Below are 23,154 nucleotides of genomic sequence, written 5' to 3' on the forward strand. Positions count from 1 at the left end.
AAATGCTTTGCAAACTAGCGTATTAGGTTTTCAGTGCTGTGTTTAATTATTCTCAGTGAACTAAATTACAAAAGAATATATTAGCTAAGTATTAGGATTACACGAATTTTAGCCCGGTAGAAAAGGAGTGGGATTGAGTAGTGAAATGAAGGAGGCTCACACAGTGAGAAAGACATTCGGAGGGATTTCAGATCACAGAAAACAATACTCTGCATTGAGCCTCCAGAAATAACAGCCTACTGTGCCTGAAGGGTTGCTGTGAATATTGTTGCTGCTATTAGCCTTCCATTCACTCTCATGGATTTTAGACTCTACAAGACTGCATCACATTCTAAGGATATCCAGATGTTGAGAGAATATTGCCAGGTAGTCATTTAAAGTGTTGGAAGGCTTTATGTTACTCCATTTTCTCTGAGACTATCTATAAAAGTCATGGAAAAGCTTTATAAGACTGATAAAGATATAACATGTATGACTTTTTGTTGTTTTTAAGATCTAGACAAATCCTTTTATCTCGTCTCAGAGGGCTATGCATCCAACTGGCTATGGCCCTTGGGTATTGTCTTCTAGCATAAGTTGCCAAGGCAGAGCATGATATCCCTAGTCATTTTGACATTGATTTTAAAGGGCCAGTAAGTTTATTTTTTTTTATTTGGAGCACCATAGAGCTGCTTTCTCTGACAGTACCTGAAACAAATACAGAGACCATGCCTTCTATTTACCTTGCCCTTTCCAGCAGCACCTATCATACTGCCTCCAAAGAGTAGACACTCAACAATGCTACCTACTTGACAAAGGCAAAATGACATTAGTCCTCCTAAGATTTATGACCTCCTGAAAGAAATGTCTCTTTCACCCCACATAATAAAAAGCTGCTTGTGGCCACTAATGGATGAAAGGTTTTTAGCAGCTAAATTTCAGGTGTGTTTCTTTAGTAATCTCCCAGTGTGGAGCCCTCATTTTCAAGCAGAACTTTTTTAAAAAGTGGCTTCAGAAGAGTACATTTTTCTTAAAATTTTATTTTACCCTTATGATTTGGAATGGTTCAAAAAACTTCTTTGTGGAAATGAGAAGAGCCCCTTCAATAAGTACAGAAAACTAGGGTTTAAGCCTACCTCTCTTCCACGTTATGTAATTTTGGACAAATTATTTAATCTCTTTGAACTTCAGTTTCCTTAGGAATGATAATGTCTACCATCAAAAGCTTGTTGCAAGGGTGAAAAATAAGACATATGTGAGAGCATTTTTAGTATCTCATCCATGATAGTAGCTCTGTGAACAGGACTGGTGTCTGAAGTTCCACGGGCTCAGTCCTTCTCTGGGCTTTGCATACACCTCTAGCTCATCCTAAATCAACCTGGCAGACACCTACTCTCTCTTTAGGTCCTCAGTCAAGCTTCACATTCTAAAGTTTTCCTTGATTTCTCCTGGCAGATATAGGCATTTCCTCCCCTTTTGGAGCTGTGTTCATCTTGAGTGTTACTTGTTTGTTTGCATGACTGATTTCCTAGTACTCTCTGAGCTCCTTGGTGGCAGAAACTGTCTTTTTATCTATCTGGCTCTGGTTCATTGTGCATTGCTGTCCCCTAGTATGTACTATATGAATATCCGGTGATTGAATGAACATCAAGCCGGTGAATACCCCTCAGTCTGGCTAAAAATGTTTATAAATTTTACACCAAGATCAAAATTCACCATTACTTAGGTGGGATATGATCCATTTTAGAAAGTCTAACCTGAATGGAGAGATTTTCCCTCCTTATGGAAAGTCTTGGTAGAATGGCCAACTTGTCCCTTCCTTGCTTTATTTTTGGTGTCTAATAGGCTCATTGAGGGATGGAAGGTAAGTGAGCACCAGAATGACCACAGATCAGAAGTAGTGAACATCACCCTATTCTCTGTATGGCCTGGGTACCAGCAGAACGCATGACACTGAATAAATGCTAAATAGTATTTTTAAATGAGTAGACATCAGTCTTCTCTGTGACACTGAGTAAATGCTAAATTATATTTTTAAATCAATAGACTTTGGTCTGTTTACAAGAACTGAAAGTTTGGAGGGGATAGTCTGGTTATTTAGACTATATTTTACATTATATTTCTCTGAAATTCAGGTTGATGAATCTGCATTTCTGCCACCAGAAGTCTGTATTTACCCTTCGTGGTATATACGTGGATGGCTATTTTCTGCAAACACTGGTACCTTCAGACCACTTCAATAGGTGCCGATAAGTCCCTTCTCATTTCCATACATATTATTTATCATTGGCAGCAGCAGACCCATCAGAGTGCAGAGCAGTAAGCAATCTTCTGATGATTGATACTTTTGATACCACCCTGCTGTTTATTGAAGGAACTTCCATTGATTGGCTGCTCCAGGTGTCTGTTCATGAAGAGATGGATTAAATCAAAGGGGCTGGCTCATTGCTGGGTCCTTCCTATGTCACTGGGTGGTGTGTAATCCCCACATGACTTACTTCTTAGTTGTGCAGACTTTTTGCTAGTACTGCTTTTCTTTGGTTCTTGAGACAATTTATATATGTATAAAGGTTTATTTATATACAATATATATTTGGTTATAGAAAAATGTATGTTCATATAATTATCTATACATATACAATAATATATAATAATACAATATTCAAATTTCCTTTTCTTATAAAGATACCAGATTGGATTAGGGCAACCCTAATGGCCTATTTTTACTTAATTACCTGTTTAAAGACCCTATCTCCAAATCCAGTCATATTCTGAGGTACAAGACATTAGGGCTTTGATGTATGAATTTGGGGGGTGGGGAATGATTCAGCCCATAAGAGGTTACATAAGTGAATGTCCCATTTTTTAGGAGATACGTGTAGAAGTGAAATATCATGATGTCTGCAATTTATTTCAAATGGTTTAGCAGGAAAAAAAAATAGCGTATGTCCGGATATGTGTAATAAACACACACACACACACAGAGACATACACATACACACGTTCTCTTTCTGTCTCTGTCTCTCTTCCCTTCTTTCCTCTATCTCTTTCTCCCTACTTTCTAGTTCATCCTTCCTTCCCTCTAAGGACATTTTAACAACTGGTGAATCTGCATAAAAGGTAATCTTTCACCTTAAAATCTGAGAATTTTCAAAATGAGAAGTTGGAGGGGGACAAGAAATATAAGACGTAATTCTATTCCACAAGAATCTTATAATCTAGTTAAGAAATGGAAGGTATGTATAGATGAGTCTCAAACAAAATGGTAAATGATGAGATAATAGGCACAGATTACACAAAGGAAAAAGAATCTTTACTCTCCTTCTTTAGCTGAGACCAGAGCAAATTACATACAAATTAAACTACAACAACCAAATATGACAACGTGGTAGAAATTTGGCATTTCTCTCTGGTTCATTACTGACATTTTCCGTTTAATAGATATGATCAGTACATTAAAAACACTTTTATGTAAAGTTTCTTAATATTTTGCTTGTTCTGAAATTCACATGACATATTTAGACTCCACATAAGATAAAGGGAATGTCCATATTGGGTGAAACTTGCTCTCTGTGGACATATCTATTTTAATTTTTAGCTTCTAATAATAATAATTAATTTTTTTAATGTTAAGATTTTTTTTTGAATGTCAAGCATTCTAGTAAGAACTTCTCATCTATTTACTTGTTTAATCCTCAGAGGAGCCATATAAAAATATTTATTTCTCCTCCATCCTGCAGGTGAGTTATTGAAGCCGTAGAAAGGTTAAGTAACTTGTTCACAACTAATAAACGATCGAATCAGAATTTTAACTAAGATAGTCTTCACCGTTAAGCCCATAATCTTAATTACCATGCTATACTGCACCTCTTATGATAAGGGAAGAACCGTGTCTGTCTTATTCAGTACTGTACTATTTAATGGACAAAGTTTTGGGGTTTGTTTGTTTTTATTCCTTTTTCTTACTCTTCACTTCACCCTCATTTATTTTACCACAATTTTAATAATAAGTATGTTAAGTTTTATTTAACATGTTTATGCTTTTCCTGTATTTTAGTCAGGCTTGTTTAACTATAAGAACACAGACCCCTCAAACAGTGGTAACCAAAGATGTGATTAATATGATTAAATACAGTACAGAAATTCTCGAGGATATTCAATACCAAAAGTTTAATAAGGATTGATGGAGACGAAAGCTGGAAATGGATTTCATTATGAGAACATTTTTTATCAGGATATTCTTCCTTCTTTTTCCCACTAACAATTGTAGACTCCCTGGTTCACAATCCCAAGAGAAATAAATATGATTAATTTTGGTCATTAGTTTATGTATAAGACATGTATTGGTTGCTCTTGGGCCAGATTCCTATTCTTGAAAGGTCACTTGTTATTAAGGGGGCTGGTTGGGGAGCATTAGTGTGAGGTCACATAAGTATGTCCATTTTGGCCCATCCCCTATAGCAAGAATTATGGGAAGAAGATCACGATGAATTATGACTGGTAGAGCCTATTAAAACTCAATTACTTTACAGGTTTTGTTCAGAGCTGCTTTCAACCTTTGTCTTCACTATCAGAAGTACAGCCATTTTGTTCTGTTTCTACAAGGAAGGCTCACCTGCCTACCCCAGTACTACCCCTACTCTACCACTATTGTCACATCTGATCGTGGATTATGTTGAAGGCTTCACTGAGGTTTACTATAGCTTTCAAGAAGCACTGCAACTAGAACTAATCACAGAATTCCACTTAAAATTCTCCATGATAAGAGTTATGTAGGTAGGATAATAGTTTCCATTTTATTTCTAATACTCCTGTTGATTATGCCCTGCCTGTTTTGGCCACTGCAGCACATTGGGTTGATGTCCTCAGAGAATCATCTGTTCTGAATGTCGTCTCAACAAACCATTTAGAATAAAGACAGTAAGATGAGATCACCTGTGTGGACCAATTGAATAAGCAATAAGAGCAGAGATCAGCCTCCTATCCAAATAATTTTGAATACTTGTCCCTAAATGCATTACCCTAAGCTTGCTCATTTGAACCTCATACAACATTTTCCTGTCAAGCTATAGCCTCTTGAGATTTTCCTGGTTTGTGCATACTGGCTTGGCATTTCACTACTCTTTTAGTAAAAGCTTAGTATGATATGCTAACTTGGAGATTTTAGTGTGCTATTCCTCTCCAACTATTTATCACAAATGTAAAGGAAGAATTTTCCTGGAATGGATGTATAGAGAACTTTTGTTTTTACGTTTCATCCAGAGAAGTTTTCATTTATCTTGTTTCCTTTGTCATTACTAAATCAGATCTTTATTCAGACAAAAATGGTAAGTAGTTTTAAATATACAATTCCACAAAATTCCTTATGAAAATCTTAACTATATTATATCCAATGGTGGCCTTTTATTTGAAAAATGCATTTGTATTTTCTCAAAGGGCTCTCGACATATTCAATTTATAGCTAGTTTGTAGCAAAGCTGTGGAGATCATGAAACCTTGATGGTAGACAGAGGGCCCTTCTTTGACTTTTACCATCAGTACCTTGCACTGTGCTTGCACATTACTGGGGCTCAGCAAGCATTTATTCCGTTGAAGTTGTACTGTGCCTCTTAGCAGCATCTCACTGTTTCTTCTGTAGCCTAAAATGTTCAATTAATATTTGGATTCATTAGCTTATTTAGCATGGAAGTGAGGCTCATCAACTACGTCTACCCCCCAACTACCACCCAAAATCAGAGTTTTTTTGGCAAGTACTTATTCCTCCAGCAAAATGACATGTATAACTGGAAAATCATGTGTATAAACTTACCACTATTTCCTATTATTATCCCCAAACCCTCAATTAAAAAGAAACAGCATCATGTGAAATCAGAAGTGTGGAACAGAGGAAGGAGAAAAACATGTTCGGGTTGAGTATCTTCTACATACTAAACACTATATCTCATTTAATTCAGCAAAATGCATTCTTACTTGGGCATTATTTTTATCATGTTTCTTACGAAGAAGCTGGGGCTTAGAAGTTAAGTAACTTCCTCAGAATCAAATAGTTACTTGGAATCAGAGTTCAAATTACTTGGCACTGGACAAATATTAGTTGGGTATTTTGGGGTGAAAATTCAGACTTAATGATATTGGTCAGATACTTAAAAAACTGGAAGTGATTTATATCTGACTTTAGGATTATACCATAAAGATTGTAGTTCTTGCTTTTTTTTTTTTTTAACATTTTTTTAATTGAAGTATAATTAATTCACAATGTTTTGTTAGTTTCAGGTGTACAGCAAAGTGATTCAGTTTTATATATATATATGTATATATATATATATATATATATATATATATATATACTTTTTCAGATTCTTTTCCATTATAAGGTTATTACAAGATATTGAATATACTTACCTATGCTATATAGTAGGTCCTTGTTGTTTATCTATAATATTTTATATACAGTAGTATGTATATATTAATCCTAAACTCCTAATTTATCTCTCCCCCTGCCCTCGCCATCCCCTTTGATAACCATAAGTTTGTTTATGTCTGTGAGTCTATTTCTGTTTTGTAAGTAGTCCTTGCTTTTAAATTTATTTATTTATTTATTTATTTTTATTTTGGCTGTGTTGGGTCTTCATTTCCGTGCGAGGGCTTTTCTCTAGTTGCAGCGAGCGGGGGCCACTCTTCATGGCGGTGCACGGGCCTCTCACTATCGCGGCCTCTCTTGTTGCGGAGCGCAGGCTCCAGACGCGCAGGCTCAGTAGCTGTGGCTCACGGACCCAGTTGCTCCGCGGCATGTGGGATCCTCCCAGACCAGGGCTCGAACCCGTGTCGCCTGCATTGGCAGGCAGACTCTCAACCACTGCGCCACCAGGGAAGCCCCAATCCTTGCTTTTAAATTGCTTATAATCTAATACTGGATTTCAAATAATTTGTGTAGTATACCTCATGATAGATGAGATTATCTTTCACAAGGAGTTTGATGATTTCTTCATGAAATGAATTTACCTGAACTCAGTGCTTTAACTTTAACCAATTAACTTTCACTTTAATGATTACACTCAGATGAGCATTTATGTAGATACTGGTATAGGTTCTAATGGAAATGAAGAAATCTGTCTTAAAAAACTTCTCATAACTATTGATTAAAAGAGAGAGAGGAAGAGAGGAAGGGAAGATGGAAAAAAAAAACCAAACTCGGATTACAGGTTTTTAGAGCATCATTCTTTGCACAGTTATATAGTGCGCTCACATATAAAAAAGCTTGTGAGTCTGTTGTGCTCACTCTCAGCTAGCAGTTTTGACGCACTTTACGTATGAGTGTTATCATCTTTCTTTACACATGGAGGAAAATTGATGCACATGCATCAATTAACCTTTCACAGTCTCTCAGCACATTAGAGCTCTACCTACAGTTATTTCAATGGTCCAAATACTCCAGGAGAAACTTAGAAGTACAGCGTGGTTATTGCTGTCAGTTGTTTATCAGACAAAAATATTTTGTATACTATAGACACAACTGATTACTTTTCCCAAAACTTTTACTTTCTATTTGGAAAAGCAAGGTAGAAAGTCTAAATATTGTTTTTGGTGTTTATAAATGATAGTTAAAATTCAATATAATTAGAACTATAAGAATTTTAGTTTTTTAAGCGTTTAACACTACAGGAGAACAGGGAAGTATTGAGAGGAAGTTGAGCACAGCACATTTCCATAAATGAAGAGACCTGGAGTTTTAAACCAAACCTTGTAATTAATTATCTATATATGATACTGGACAAAACATTTCATCTCTCAGGCCTTTATTATGATTTAATAATTCTACTATCCAAGGTGGAGAAAATATAATTTCATCAGGGTAGTACAGAGGTCAGCATCAGCTCAGAGTTTATTTTCATTTGGTACAATTTACCACTGCCTTTTGAATTTGATTTTTTTTTCCTTTGGATAGCATCACTTGAAGTAAATCTTTGATTACCATTCCTGATTTCTGGTTAGCAGACCCACTACCTAACATAGTAGTTTAAAAGTGGCCTTAACACATTCCCCGTGAGAAGTTTAAGGTCATATATGAGCAAAGAGAGAATACTTCTTTCTTGATATTTGCTTCTTTCTCTTCTCTTTTTTTCTATCTCTATCTCTATGTCTGTCTCTGTCTCTGTCTCTATCTCCCTCTCTCCTGACAGACTTTTTTCTGTTGCACTCATACATGCGTCAAACATAGCTAATCAACGCCCTGAATTTATCTGTCCATTCAAGCCAGAAGTCACTACGAGCTTCCTGTGTCATATTTTAAAAATCTATGTCAGAGAACCTGATTGACTCAGTGCAACCAATTTATTGGATGCCCAATGGCTAGGAAACCACCACTGGTCTAAAATAGGGAAAGGAGTCAGGGGTAGGAGGTACTGCAGTGTAAAGGAAGCTGGGCTGCAGGAGCTAAATCTTATGGGGGAAGGACCTCTTCCTTGAAGAGAAAGAAAGAAAAAAAAAAAAAAATAGATCATGAACTGAACACATATTCCAAACTGAATTTCCTAACCAGAGCGTTCTGTATTTTACAAATAATATCAACATATCAATGTCAGAGACTAGGTTCGTGGTGGATGATACAATTTATTTAGAATATCCTGGTTACCAGCCAATTGGGCACTAGGCCATGAAGCCTTAACTTAGCTCTACTAGATCACTACCTTGTTTTCATTCAGCTGCACTCTTTTCATCTTTCTTTCATAAACATTTGGAAACACTTTTGCCTCACAATTTAATTTCTAAAGAGGTAAAATCCTATTATAGTGACTATGTAAAAATGGTTATTTGGTAATTTACCTTATGGAATACAGATGTCCCTGGACTTACAATGGGGTTATTTCACAATAGACCCATCATAATTTGAAATTATTGTAAGTCAAAAATGCATTTAATCAGCTGTATGTATACATATATCCCTTCCCTTTTGGACCTCCCTCCCAGCCCCCCACCCCATCATCCCACTCACCTAAGTCACCACAGAACATGGAGCTGAGCTCCCTGCGCTATACAGCAGGTTCCCACTAGTTATCTGTTTTGCATGTGGTAGTGTATATATGTCAATCTCAATCTCCCAATTCATCCCACGCCCTCTTCCCCACCTGGCGTCTACACGTCTTTTCTCTACGTCTGCGTGTAAAGCAACTATACCCCAATTTTTAAAAATGCATTTAATATACCTAACCTACCAAGCATCATAGCTTAGCCTAGCCTACCTTTAACATTCTCAGAACACTTACATTAGCCTGCAGTTGGGCAAAATCATACAGCACAAAACCTATTTTAAAATAAAGTGTTGAATATCTCATGTAATTTATTGACTGCTGTACTGAAAATGAAATACAGAACGGTTGTATGGGTACTGAATGGCTGTAAGTGTATCGGTCGTTTCCCCTCGTGATCATGTGGTTGACTGGGAACTATGACTGCTGCCACTGCCCAGCATCATATGAGAGTAAGTACCACATATTGCTAGCCCAGGAAGACATTAAAATTCAACATTTGAAGTACGGTAGCCCCCTCTTATCTGCAAAGGATACATTCCAAGACTCCTAGTGGATGCCTAAAACTGGGGTTAGTACTGAAGCCTATGTATATTCTTTTACTATACTGATGGTTGGGTAGCATATACAGCATGGATGTGCTAACAAAGGGATAATTCACATCCCGAGTGGGACAGAGCAAGGCAGTGTGAGATTTTATTACACTATTAAAATGGCACATCATTTAAAGCTTATGTATTATTTCTGAAATTTTCCATTTAATATTTTTGGACCATAGTTGACCGTGGGTAACTGAAACTGTGGAAAGTGAAACCATGGATAAGGGGGGGCTACTGTATGGTTTCTACTCAATGAGTATCACTTTCATACCATTGTATAGTCAAAAAGTCATAAGCTGAACCATAATTAAGTCAGGGATTATCTGTATGTGTGTGTGTGTTTCATATATACGTATATATATATATATATATATATATATATATATATATATATATATATGAAACAGGTCAACTGGCAGATGGAGATTACATATATTTCTAATGGCTCATTGCTTTTATTCATAATGGGATATGAACTTACTTTACTTGTGCTGTTCCCTGTGGCAAAGCAAAATAAAGTCCGGGAACATTTATTGGAATTGCAGATATTGTAATCTTAAACTTCTGAATTTTCTGAGTATTGATAAAAGTCATTGATTACTCAAATAAGTTTTCCTTTTATTTAAATCAAACAAAATTATTTTATAGTAGTCATATTTGTCTTTTAAATCGCTAACTTTCCTAAGTAATAATTTCACAATGCCTTTGTTGTCAGTAGAACATTTGACTTCTGTTTCTCCCGTAGTGGTGATAGGTATTTCAGTTACCATTTGCCTTAACCATGAATATTTATCATATAAAAAATTTTCAGTTATATATGTTAGAAAACTCCATTCAAATCAGCTTAAGCAAAAAGGAGAAATTTAATGGCTCAGATTCCTGAATAAAACAAGCAGTGCTGACTTCGGCATGGCTGGATTTAGGGATCCAGAATATGTCCTCAGGACCTCTGTTTTCTCCTTTTGGTTTGCTGAACAAATCTGGTTCACTGCTATGCTAATTACCAGTTAGCTGAACTGTCAATTTCTATTTTAAATTCTTACTTAATGGCGAGGTATTGTCCTAAATAATTTTTAGGCGCTGTATCAGTCAGAGTTCCACCAGAAAAAAAAAAAATACACCTAGTAGGATTAATAAATATGTATAGTTTTCTTGTAAGGAATTGGTTTATGCAGTTGTGGGAGCTAGCTAGTTAGATGAAAATGCTTAGGGCGGGCAGTCGGGAAGGCAGGCTGGAAGTTTTGCACAGGAGCTGTTGCTGCAGTCCACATTTGGAATTTCTTCTTCAGGGAACCCTTGGTTCGGGTTTTCAACTTTCCGACGGATTAAATCAACCCTATCCAGATTATCGAGGATCATCTTTACTTAAAGTCAGATGATTCTAGATGTTAACCACACATACAAAACACCTTCACACTAACACCTGGGTTGGTGTTTGACTGAAAAACTGGGGACTATAGCTTACTAAATTGACCTGGAAAGGTGAATATTATAGACACTGATTTAGAAGGAAAATGTCATGAAGGATGAGCAGCAAACAATAACCTAAGACTTTTCTAGGAAACATTCTAATACAAGATTTAAACAATCTGTTCTCTTTGAAAAACGAATTGGCCTCCAAGTTAGAAATTACTAAAATTGGGAAAAGATCACCGTGATTGAATAGCCTCTTTTTAAGTCTTTGACTATGACACTAACAAGAGTTTGGTAGAAGATACTGCTTCTATCAATTAACGGTCTGCAGAGCTACCCAACCCAACCATCTCTGAGGATTCATAAGTTGTAAAGCACATTTATCTGCAATGACCTTGCTCCTTATTCCCTCTAGAAGTAGAGGTTAAATACCTTAGAATTCCCTGTTGTATTCCCAGAACGTTGAGCTCGGTAGGTGCTAAGTTAATATTTCTAGGGAGAAAGGATAAATAGGGAGGGGAAGGGAGAACTGGATAAAAAATACATTTCAATATTTTGCCGTTATTAATCATATCATAGTGAATCACAGTACATGTCTTGTCTCTTACTTGTGAAGATGCATCTTCAAGATGAACTTCTGGAACAAGTATTGCTGGATGAAAGAGATTCTAAATGCATATTTAATTTTGTTAGATACTCCCCAAATTCCCACCACAGTGATTGTAGAATCACTGAGATTCTACACTGAGATTTCAGCAGGCTCTCCAGATGATTATTGCATACAATAAAGTTGGAGGATCACTGTTTTAGAACATGGAGATTTACCTTTTTGAGTATTAACCCTTTGTCCCAAAAATACACCTATAGGAATACATATTTGCTGGCATACTTGTCAGTTTGTACAGCCTACAAAACTGGTTGTTGACGGAACCCCTAAAGGTCACCCTGGTCAAGAAACCCTGGTCTAACAGCATCTATCAATTATTAAAATACCTGTTTTGCCAACTGAGCAAGGACACTTGTTTCCCTTCGTCAGCTTCCTTTGGTCTCTGCAGTCTTAGCCACGCTTAGCCTGCCCTTGATCCTGCCTTTCTACGTAAAACTAAATCAAGAAATTTGAATAATGTCACTTATGAAGAAGTTATTGTTTTCTAGGAGGTTTGCCTTATTTTTCCAAGTATATCTGCTCTTCGCAGCTAGGGGAGTGAACATCAGAGAAATCTTTATTTTCTACAGTGTGGTTTTATCTATGTAACCATATGATTTTATCATCACTGCAATATTATTGTACATTTTATTCCAACAGCAAAGCGAGATGGGCACACAAGTATAAACAATAAATAATATATTAAAAAAACTATGCTGTAGTTAAAGTTTCATTTTCACCATGCTATTTTTTCCTCCATTTAGTAAGAATTTAAAATAGAAATTGACAGTTCAAATAACTGGTAATTAGCATAGCAGTGAACCAGTTTTGTTCAGCAGTCCACAACTTCATGGATACTTACCTTAGCTGCCTCTGAGACAGCCATCTGTGTTATTTCAGCTCAGAAAAATGCCTTTATAAACCAATAGGACTTCCTTAAGTGCAGAGATTAGGTTACACATCTCTGCATATTTCAAAGTGCAACTTTCTCACATTGAATATATTGCTGCAGCTATTCTACTGTTCCACATGAATCAAGTATATTGAGCATGAGCTTTTGAGTACTGACATCCTGCATCCTGACCCCTGAAGGAGTCCTAAGATAGCATTGCCCTTGGTCATGAAAAGTAATGCGCCCAAACTGTAAAATGCATTCTTCGTATTAAATGGAATGACACCTTGAGATCTTACAGGCAGGCAGACTTCCTGAGAAAAATCTGGAGGCTCAATATATTCCATAAATATATTTTATGACAGTTACTATAGTACTAGAATGCTGCTCTCTAATCATCCTATTTTCACCCAATTAACTAACTATCAAGTCCTGTTGACACAGACCCCAAAATATATCTTGAATCTCTCTCCTCTTTTCTATTTACCCCTGTGCTAATGCATACCTACCAAACTGGTATCTCCTTATCTAATCCATCCAACGTGCTCAGTCCATCTTCCTCATGGGGAACATCATTACATTCTTAAAATTCCTGTTGATTATATAAATATCTTACTTTAAGGAAAGAAACAAAACTTTTGCTACATTCTGGGAGTAGATGGTCTAACCCCCTTAGGAATACATCCAAATGCTGTTATAATCTGGTATCTATAGGTAGGTAGAATTTAATATTGAGGGGATGCCATTAAAAATGAAAATTGGCCAGACACAGGAATACTAAATCTTATCATGAACTAATATCACTACTCCCTACAGGTTCTCCAAAGGGAATTATGTGCAAAAGAGGTCAATGCAATCAAACTGAGGCAAAGCCATAATTTATTATTAGCTAATGATTTGGGCCCAGAGAATTACAGTGAGCTACACTGGATGATGTGGAAAACCAACTTATTTTCATATGCTAGAATGGCCTTATCCATATTTTTTGCCCCTTAAACATAATTTTAAGTCTGAGTTTTAGATTTTATTTTCCAATATAAGGAAGTCAGTCCAGAGCTTATACAGATATATGTAGATATATAGATAGAGAGAGAAACTTAGTATGGGCAGATACATAGTTACGTTGTGAGCATACAATGCTGAATAAAGCAGATATGGCCTTTGTCTTCTTGGAGATTGTAGTCTACTTAGTAAACAGATCTTAACCTTATCATTGTATGTGTATGTGTGTATCTGTTTTATGCAATTAAATAAAGAAAGGTGTGATAAAAAATACAGAATGGCATGAGATTCTATCAGGCAGACCTAGTTGATATTGGAAAAGCAGGAAATGTCTTTCATTGAAATTGACATTTAACTTGAGAACTAAAGCCAAGATCAGAATAGCATGGTAGCAATTACTTTCCAGACTTGGAGACAGAATATGTGAAGTGGAGAAAGGAAGAAAATCTGTGGATTGTTTAAGGCGCTGAAAGATGATCAAGGTATTAGAATTTTTATAGAAGGATACTGCTAGATGGCCAAGGTATTAGAAGCGGGGAAATGTATTACTAGATGAAGCTGGAGAGAGAGGCAGAGACTAGAACATGCAACTGTTGTGGGCAGTGTTAAGAATATGAGGTTTTATTTCGACTGTTATCAGCAGCTATAGAGGGTTTTATAATACATAATCCACCTTGAGAATGGATACAGCCTATTTGTGAGACCCTCAAAAAACAGGAGATGGTGCAAGATAAGAGGAGAGTAATATTCTGGAATTAGTATTGGAGAAGGCACTGATTTTACATCTACTCCTGAGGTTCTTGTAAGAAGCCCACATTTTCAGTGACTGCTGGGAAAGGATGACCTCAAGAGATGCTAAGTTTCACTAAGTTTCAGTAAAGGCAAAAAGGTGGAATGAACATTCAAAGTATAGTCTTAGGATATTGAGGAGTTTGTGATCTTAGAGTAGGAGATTCAGAGGGCAGATCAGAAGGATTTGGATAGGAAGAGAGGAGTTTGTATCAGTGGACAGAGGTTAGGCCACCCTACACTTTGAGCAGAGACCTGTGTAAATAAGGGTGAGAATATTGAACATTTTTATTTTAAGGTTTCAGTTACAGCCTGAGAATAATGGCTGCCTGAGAGTCGAAATGTTAGGCCAAGTATGTCATTATCTTTTAGGTGGTTAGATGCGGTAGTTGCAATTTAAGTGTAGCCATGGCTGGTAGGCATGAATGAGTGAACATAAACCAAGTGTCAGGCAATGTCAATCCAGGGAAAGAGGATTAGGTATTAATCCCACTGTGTCCCAATCTATGTTAAACACTGATGAAATATCTATGTGACGAAGATAAAAAGAAATCATAATACAATTTTTAATTTTGCAAATGCAAATCTTTCTGTTTCTCCACTTTTTTTTTATCACCTCCTTTTTACAATGGCGGGTTTATTACTTGCTGAGTTAACTCCTAGCTCTCAGAATATGGAAAATGAAAAACAAATGGAAAGAAGAGCCTAAGAGACAAATTTGTTTAAAATAATAAAAAGATGAGTTAGAGGCAGTGTTGGGGTAAGATGGGGATTGAGAGAGGCTGTATTTGAATTTATGAGAGAGTTTAGCCAGATTGAATTTAGGAAGGACAGTTGGATATCTATGTCTTGAATAGTATATTAAGTTTTTAAAAAATGAAGGAAGATGGTTTTAAAAAATTATTGTCCATTATTAACATCCTTCTTCTCTGTGTTTTCATGGGAGATGGCAGAAAAAAGTGTCAGATGCTTTCTATTTATATATTTATTTTATATTTATATATTTATGCCAGGTTGGGGTTATATGAGGATTACATGTGAACAATATAAAATGATTGCTTTATATAGAGATAGCATTTCAATATCTATTTCCTAAGGCAGTATGATTTTTGATTGTTCAAAGTCTTCAATGCAAGAGTTATCTGAATCTTCAAATAGAACATTAAACAATGTAGTGTTTTTACTCCTGGCACGTTAGCTTCCAAGTTCAGAAACCCACAGAAGCCAGCTCAGCTGTGTACGGATCTCCCAAGAGGATATGGAGACTCCCATGGGTTTACGTAACAAAGGACCCAGGACTCCTGGGTCTTAGAGAACTCCTTGCCCGAGCATCACATGGCTCCTGCCATCCCATCTCTATCTCATGACTCCCCTACTTCTTTACACAGGCTCTGGTATTCCTCCTCTCTCAACGCCCCCAACCCCTCCCCACCCATGTTAGCACAGCTGCCCACTAGGTGAGCTCCACACTGTTTGGTTTGGATTAGTGAGAGAAAGGGTCTTAGTGATTCAGCTCAGCCTATGATTTGGTTTCAGTTTCCATCACACATCCCCCCTTGGCCTCAGTATCGGTAACCGGGGGAGGGATAATACTGGCACATAGGGCTGCCCCTCTCAGGAACACTAACTGAGTGGGACAGGTTTAGGTAAATAAGAATGTTGACTGACATATCTAATACAGTAACACTTCTGGCGGGATTATTAGTGGGAATGTTTCCAGAATATAGAGTAGCCAGCTGAGAGAAGGAGTCTGTATGTCAAGTTTAACTTCTGTGTGTTTATGTATGAACTGAAAAGCAAGTTCAAGAGAGATTTTTCAAACAATGAAAGCAAAAACCCCAATCGAGGAAAAATCAATAAATAACTGTCTTGAACAGTCTTGGCTAGACAGAGAAAATGTCTGTTTGTTTATCTTCCACATCCCTTAAGCAGCAGGAGCTGATAGAAATTGAATTTAAACTGCTAACTCCAAAGACTCATTACCCTTTAATATTCACAATTGCATTTTAGAATTATGATGCTAAATATTTAATATTTCTACTTTAGTTCTGAGTATACTTTAATTACTCCGTATAATGTGGAAAATCACTTTCTTGCTCAATTTTTGTATATACAATGGAAGAAAAAATAAAGTTGTAAGACTATTGATGTTATTTGGATTACACAGTTATTTTTAAAACAAGACTGAAAAATGAAGTTACTAATGGAATCCTTGCTAAGAAAGATACATATCATTTTCCTGAAATATAAAGATATGAAATTCTCTAATTTAATACATGTTTAATAAACATGGAGGGTTTGCTAGGCCCTAATCAGAACAATGATTTTTTTTTTTTTTTAATTTAGCAATATGTGGCCCTCTAGTTTTACGTCTCACTCCCCTCTCATTTATTTCTTAACCAAAATCTTGTTGTGTAACTTCATTTTTCAGCAGTTAAAATGAATGATAGATAATTTCATGGTGAGGACTCTGAAAATTTCTAAATTCCATCATTAAGCTATAATCAAAATGTTAGGGGTAAGAATGGTGACACAAAACCAGGTTTGACTATGCAGTTAAAGGATGTGGCTAGGACTCTGATCTGTTTAAATTCCCCTTTGTCCTTTTGGACAAAGTACAAAAGTAGGGAAGAATCATTTAAAACAGATATCACTGGGACGAGAAAGTCTTATTTTTATCAGCTAAAGAAAAAAAGTACATGTTTTAAGACATCAGTATGTGTAACAACTGCTTTGCTTTAAAGCATAGGAACGATTAGGGCCGTAACTCTGCAAGCGCAGTGCTCTGTCACTGTCGGTGAGTGCTCCCTTTGTGACTCTTGATTTATGTCAGGCAAGTTTACCAACAATACTCAAAGTTTCTTGCTATCCCCAATCGTATAAAAAAACTTATATATCTGTAGTAAAGTAGGACTAGTCATGTAACCAACAAAGATGTCAGATAAAATCAGTTTCCCATATTAGATGAGATAAGGAAGCCAAAATGACAAACTCCTATTTACTATAGCTGCCAAATTATAATGAATGAACTGGGTGAATAATTAAAAGTTTGAAAGAAATGTTCCTGTCCTTTATGAACTAATAGTTAAACATGTCTTAGAGACAGTAGTTGGGATGTTGTTTAATTTTAATTTTAATTTTTTTGTTAGTGGGAATTGAATAGAATGACATTTAAAGAATAAGTGAAGAACAAGAGAATAGCAATCTCAATTTAATTTCTTCTTTATACTGGAGAATAAAAAATAATTGATATCGCAGGAAAGAACAGGGAAAGAAGAAATGTCAGTATTGCAAATCTGAGGGAATGGAGCATAGGACAGATTTGGGAATGGTCTCCACCAATCAGCATGAGTTGGACACGCGGATTGCTACACTGGGGTCTTGGCTGTACTAGAAGCAGCAAAAGATACTTGGTTTCTGGTGGGAGGAGATACTGAAAGTATGACTGAGAACCCTGGAAATTAAGAGAGTTAAATGTTCAGAAACACTGAATAAGATGGAATAAATGAGATTTCAAACCACCATCTTTGCTTGTTTTCAGGGAATTTGTGGAATAGAGCATAGGCTTACCTGTTGGTTTCTAAGCCCAGATGCAGAAACAATAAAGTACAAAACGATTACATTTTAGTTCAAAAAGCATAACATAGTCGAATTATGAGAAAAATCAGGCAAACTCAAGATAGGGATATTCTTCAGCGCAACTCACATTTACACATTAGAAATGGTAACATCATGAACAGAGGAAGGCTGAGGAACTATTCAAAATTAAAGGAGTCTAGAGAGAAAAGACAGTTAAGTGCAATATATGATGCTGATTGGATTCTAAATTAGAGGGAAAAAAAGGAATTTTTAATATATAAAACGTTATTGGTCAACAGGCAAAATCTGAATAAAAGCTATGCATTTTGTATCAGTGTTAAACTATTAATTTTGATAGATGTACTGTGGTTATGCAGGAGAATGTCCTGGTACTCAGGGGATGCAGGCTGAAATTTTAGATGAAGAGAATCGTCATGTCTGCAATTTACTATCAAATGGTTCAGAGAGTACTAGAAATAGCCAGAGGAAAAAAGGTGAACAAATGGTGAATCTAGGTGAAGGGTATAGACATTCATTCTATAATTCTTACAACTTTTCTGTAGGTTTGAAATTATTTCAAAATAGTGAGTTAAAAACAAAAGGCGTGACAAACATTTGTGTTATGGCTCTGACAGTGGCTATCCAAGTGGACTTTGAGCCAGTTTCATGTGTAAAATAGAAATAATCTGACCCTTCTATCTCATAGGTAATTATTAAGGTCAGTGAGACAATGGGGTTCACAGAGCACTATTTCCTTTTTCTAAAATTTGGACAAATATTTTATAAGAAAGAGAAGAGCGCGTTTTTTCAACCCAGCTACATTTATATCACAAATGAAATTTAGTTAGGTTTTAGATAATTAAAACTTTAGCTTTTGTTTATAATTATAATAGTCATACCTCAATTAAAGAAGGCCCTGAGAATAAAGCTTTTCTCTGTAATAATAATAGATAATTTTAAACTAAAATTAAGCAGTACTAAAACAAGCAAAGAAACATCTACAGTCATAATGACAGTCATAGTCATGTGACATAATCACAGTCACAGTCAGAATCATGTGACTCTGGGTATTTATTGCTTGCAGATTTATGGTCTTAGTGTTATTATCCTGGAGAATACTTCCATTTCTTGCATTTCAACTACAAGTGAACAGAGCTCAACACAGTCAGTATTCTGAAATCTGGGGAAGTTAAGTTTGATGTAAAGACCACCTTTTACATCCCCACTCAGCACTAGTTATTCTGCTATGTGCTGGAAGTACAATGACCAATTCTTTACTGTTTCTTCTAGCTCAATGTCATTTCACATACCCAAAGTCCTCCTGTTCTTTTGATTTTACTCTTCCATTACAATAGCAAAATTTTGGTGAATCATGTATTTATACTTTTTTTTCATATTTTGGCTTAAGTTTATTCAGACGGGGAGATTACCTCAACCAGTTTTATTATGACCTGGAATAAATATGAGAATCACTTGAATCATTCCTGCAATACTGGTCAGTATCACTGAAAATCTTCTTGCACAAATTATTTACATTTTCCTGACCCTCCTTCATTATCATCTGGTTCACGCTTCCTCCATAACTAAACTTTTCAAAGAGAAGTACCAAAAATTACTAGTGTTTTAACAAATAGCAAATTCAATGACATCTCGATCTATATTCTTTTTTTAAAAATTTTTGGGAAGCGATTGAGCCAGCCAGCCAGTTCAATTCTTTATCATGGAAATTTTCTCCCTTAGGCCTCAATAAGAGTCTGTGTTATCTCTGTGACCATAACCTTGGATCTTATTTGGTCATCTTTCTTCAACAACACGCCTCCAAGGTTCTTGGCTTGGCACTCTTCTCTTTTTTTTCCTTTTAGGATCATGTGTAATTAAGTCATCTCAATGTGACTTGAGATAAGTTCCCATCTCCAGGCTCATGTTTCCTCTTCAGCACCATGTAGACAGTGCAACCACCTGCTTCATATGCCTATACGTAGTCTGTACATAACATGCTATACACAGTGGGCCAGAGCCTCTAACTCTCTATCCCAAAGCTAAGCTACCTGCACACCAGCATCTATTCAGTTCTGTGAAATGGACCAGTTAGAAAAGGAAACTATGAAAGGACAGGCATTTTGGTATGAGGTGAGGAAGAGAGTTTCTTATAATAGGAATAGTGGGCAGTGTTCTACGGTAAGGAAGAGGGAAACTAGGTAATCGTAACAGTAACTTGAGATAACTGTGAACAAACTGATTAACAAGTGAAGAAGGAGGAGATGAAAGATGGAAGCAGGAAGAGATAGTGATAGAGATGAGAGAGAGAGAGAGAGAATGAGCTAGTGCAAGAGTAGAGGTCAGAGCATTTAGCATGACAGTAAAACATAGCACCATATGCCCTTTTATTTGTTCTTCACTGGAATAGAAAGCTCTTCACCTGAATGACATGTCATTTGAAAATAATCTTAACTTATTGTGGTAAATTGATCTTTCAAGAATATTTGGGGAAATATATACTCATAATAAAATCTGGCTCACGCTATCACAAACCAGTACGCATTAATGTTTAAAAAATGAGTCAAAACCTCCCACAGCAGAAAGAGCTAAAGTTTAAATACTCTTTGGCTTAAAAGATACCCCATATTGTTAGATGATGCAACAATGTTGAGAAAAGTCACTAAAAACTAATTCACCAAGTTTGTAAAGTCAAATATTCTATACTCTAGGTAATCTTAATATTGCTCAGTCACTGGAAATCAGATTATTCTTGAGATTGTATTTAAGTCAAGGCAAGATGGTCTTCCATTTACAAATGTAATTTACTCTCATGAGTAGGTAATCTTGTTAAAATATTGTCAGGTTAATTGAAATTGATTTGTGTTTACTAAACATTGTGAATACTAATCAAATATTAGACACTGAAGCGTTGGAGGTATTTACACCTTAGACAGACGCTGTTTGTGCTTCATAGAAGGATTTCTTGTCTCAGAAGTCAACATTGCTTTTCAGCCTTTTCTTCAAAAATTATATAAAGAGAAAATGAAAAGAAACAGCCTGCATTTGCTTTGTGAAATTTTATAAACTGGGAATATTTGGGAGGATTTGGGATTGGTTTGGGGGGAATTATTTATATTTTATTTCCACTGCTACAAACAGCACATTTGCTTTTCCATCTGCTTAATTCCATTCCAGGTTTGCTATTCTCTACCACTCACAGCTTCACTGAGCTCCACTTAATAGCTTTTATAGGAGACAGGCTTTACCAGGCAATTTGAAAAGCAGGTTGAAGATAAAGCCTGATAGTTCACATGCCCTGGCCTGGTGACTTGGCTCATTTCTAAAGCTTACTCCAAATGGGCTGTACGCATCTCCTGCGGTATATGTGTATTGGCTCTATGAAGCTTAAGGAAACATTTCCCCTAGTACAAAAATAAACCCATCATAATCATTGATTTTGGGGAAATTTTACAGTTGTTAGTTAACCTGCTCCCTCATGCCCTGCAATATTCATTAGCAGATTTCTCTGTTTATGAGTGATATTATATGGAAATGGTTATGGGAAGCTAACAGATGTAACCACTGAAATAAATGAGAAGGAAAAGTTCTGTTTTTTACAGATGGTTCTATTGAATATGCTTCCCCCCCTCCCTCCACTTTAACATTTAGTTTTCTTTCAACAGAAAACTTTTCTTTACTGACTATGGGAATGTGGCCAAAGTGGAGCGATGTGACATGGATGGGATGAACAGAACAAGGATAATTGATTCCAAGACAGAGCAGCCAGCTGCACTGGCACTAGACCTAGTGAACAAATTGGTTTACTGGGTAGATCTTTCCTTGGACTATGTGGAAGTAGTGGACTATCAAGGAAAACACAGACATACTATCATCCAAGGCAGACAAGTAAGTAGAATTTGGTTCGGAAATGCAGCTAAGGTAATAAAATGGATGGTATCATACTAAGAAGAAGACTGAAAATTGCAATGCTGAAAATTTCTTATGAAGTCAAGCTGCAGTGGGTCATAAAAACTGTGATGTGTTTGCTATATGGGAGAATGTTCTTTTCACAGTGTACTGTGTACTCCATAGTATGGGGCGGGAGAGGGGGCTCTCTCCCCCTCTTTCCCTCTATTAAAAAAAGAAAAAAAGCACACAAAACAAAAACCAACTGAAATAAATCAAAAACAACAAACAAAACCGAAAATGCTACACTAGTAAGAAAGAAAAGTATTAGAGTAGGACAGTAAATATGACCTACTTACTGAAAACTAATTTAAGTAGTTCATTTGTAAGAAACTGAACTATCATCTGTCCCATGTGGCATTGGAGACATATATTTTTTTTCTGCTAACAATGCATATGCTGGCTCACAAAAGTATCATTATTATTTTAATAGGTTGGATGAAATTTTGCCTTCTGATGTATTCAGGTACTTCCTAAAATAAGAATTTTGTGAAAAGCACTGAGGTCAAAATTTTTCCCATCTGTATAGTTTTCCCCTTGCTGAATTACAAGTTTTTGCAAATAACACTCAATAAACACCTGAAGAAGCTCTCTAAGTGGAAATAAGCCTTATTCACTAGTTTACTTTTTAAATTCAATTTTACCTCACTGATCTCACTAATTTTATGTGAGATTCTCATTCTGTGGAGCTGAAATAAGTGACTCTATTTTCTTTTGCAGTGCAAGGCACAAATATTCTGTAATTGTCCTGTAAAGTTACTTTGCCTTTATAATCAGCTTTTAACAATGAAATGTTTCCACTTCCTTGGCAGATAAAAAAATGCACTGATCTGGGTGGTTTAAAAAAAAGTGTCCAATATTAGAGGTGAGGTCATTTATTTCTCTCTCACCTTCGACTGTCCTTAAAACTTTGATTTCCTTGGCAGTCTAGTTACGACCTTAGAGGACCTAGTCTCTAAAATGATTATGATGGACCTTCTTTTTACGTATATGTAATTAAAATTTTAAACCTTGAAACAAGAATGAGGAATTCAAATGATCTTCCCCATGACTACTTTTCAAAGTTTTTTAGTATCTGAAGTTTTTAATGATCCTTTTTTTTCCCCATTTCTATTGCCTGTGTTTTGCTGGTTCCCTAAACACATGCTTAGTCTGCCACTACGTAATCCAAAAAAGATAAAATTTTGTATTTGTCCTGTAGGCAGAATGGTCTATGCACCACACCAAGCTCCTGCCACCTTTGTTGGGGCTAGTTAGGAGACCAGGCAACAATGTAGGTACTTT

General features: G+C 36.1%; 1 protein-coding gene across 1 annotated transcript in view; it reads left to right on the top strand.

Annotated features, from left to right (window-relative positions):
- Nucleotides 1-23,154, top strand: part of LRP1B (LDL receptor related protein 1B) — a 1,676,205-nt gene that overhangs the window by 823,400 nt on the left and 829,651 nt on the right. Inside the window, exon 9 of the mRNA XM_068543688.1 lies at nt 21,588-21,810. Within this exon, the coding sequence (XP_068399789.1) occupies nt 21,588-21,810 (223 nt within the window). The remainder of the gene's footprint in view (nt 1-21,587; nt 21,811-23,154) is intronic.

The sequence above is a fragment of the Eschrichtius robustus genome, chromosome 5, assembly GCF_028021215.1.
Source record: "Eschrichtius robustus isolate mEscRob2 chromosome 5, mEscRob2.pri, whole genome shotgun sequence".
Lineage (NCBI taxonomy): Eukaryota > Metazoa > Chordata > Mammalia > Artiodactyla > Eschrichtiidae > Eschrichtius > Eschrichtius robustus.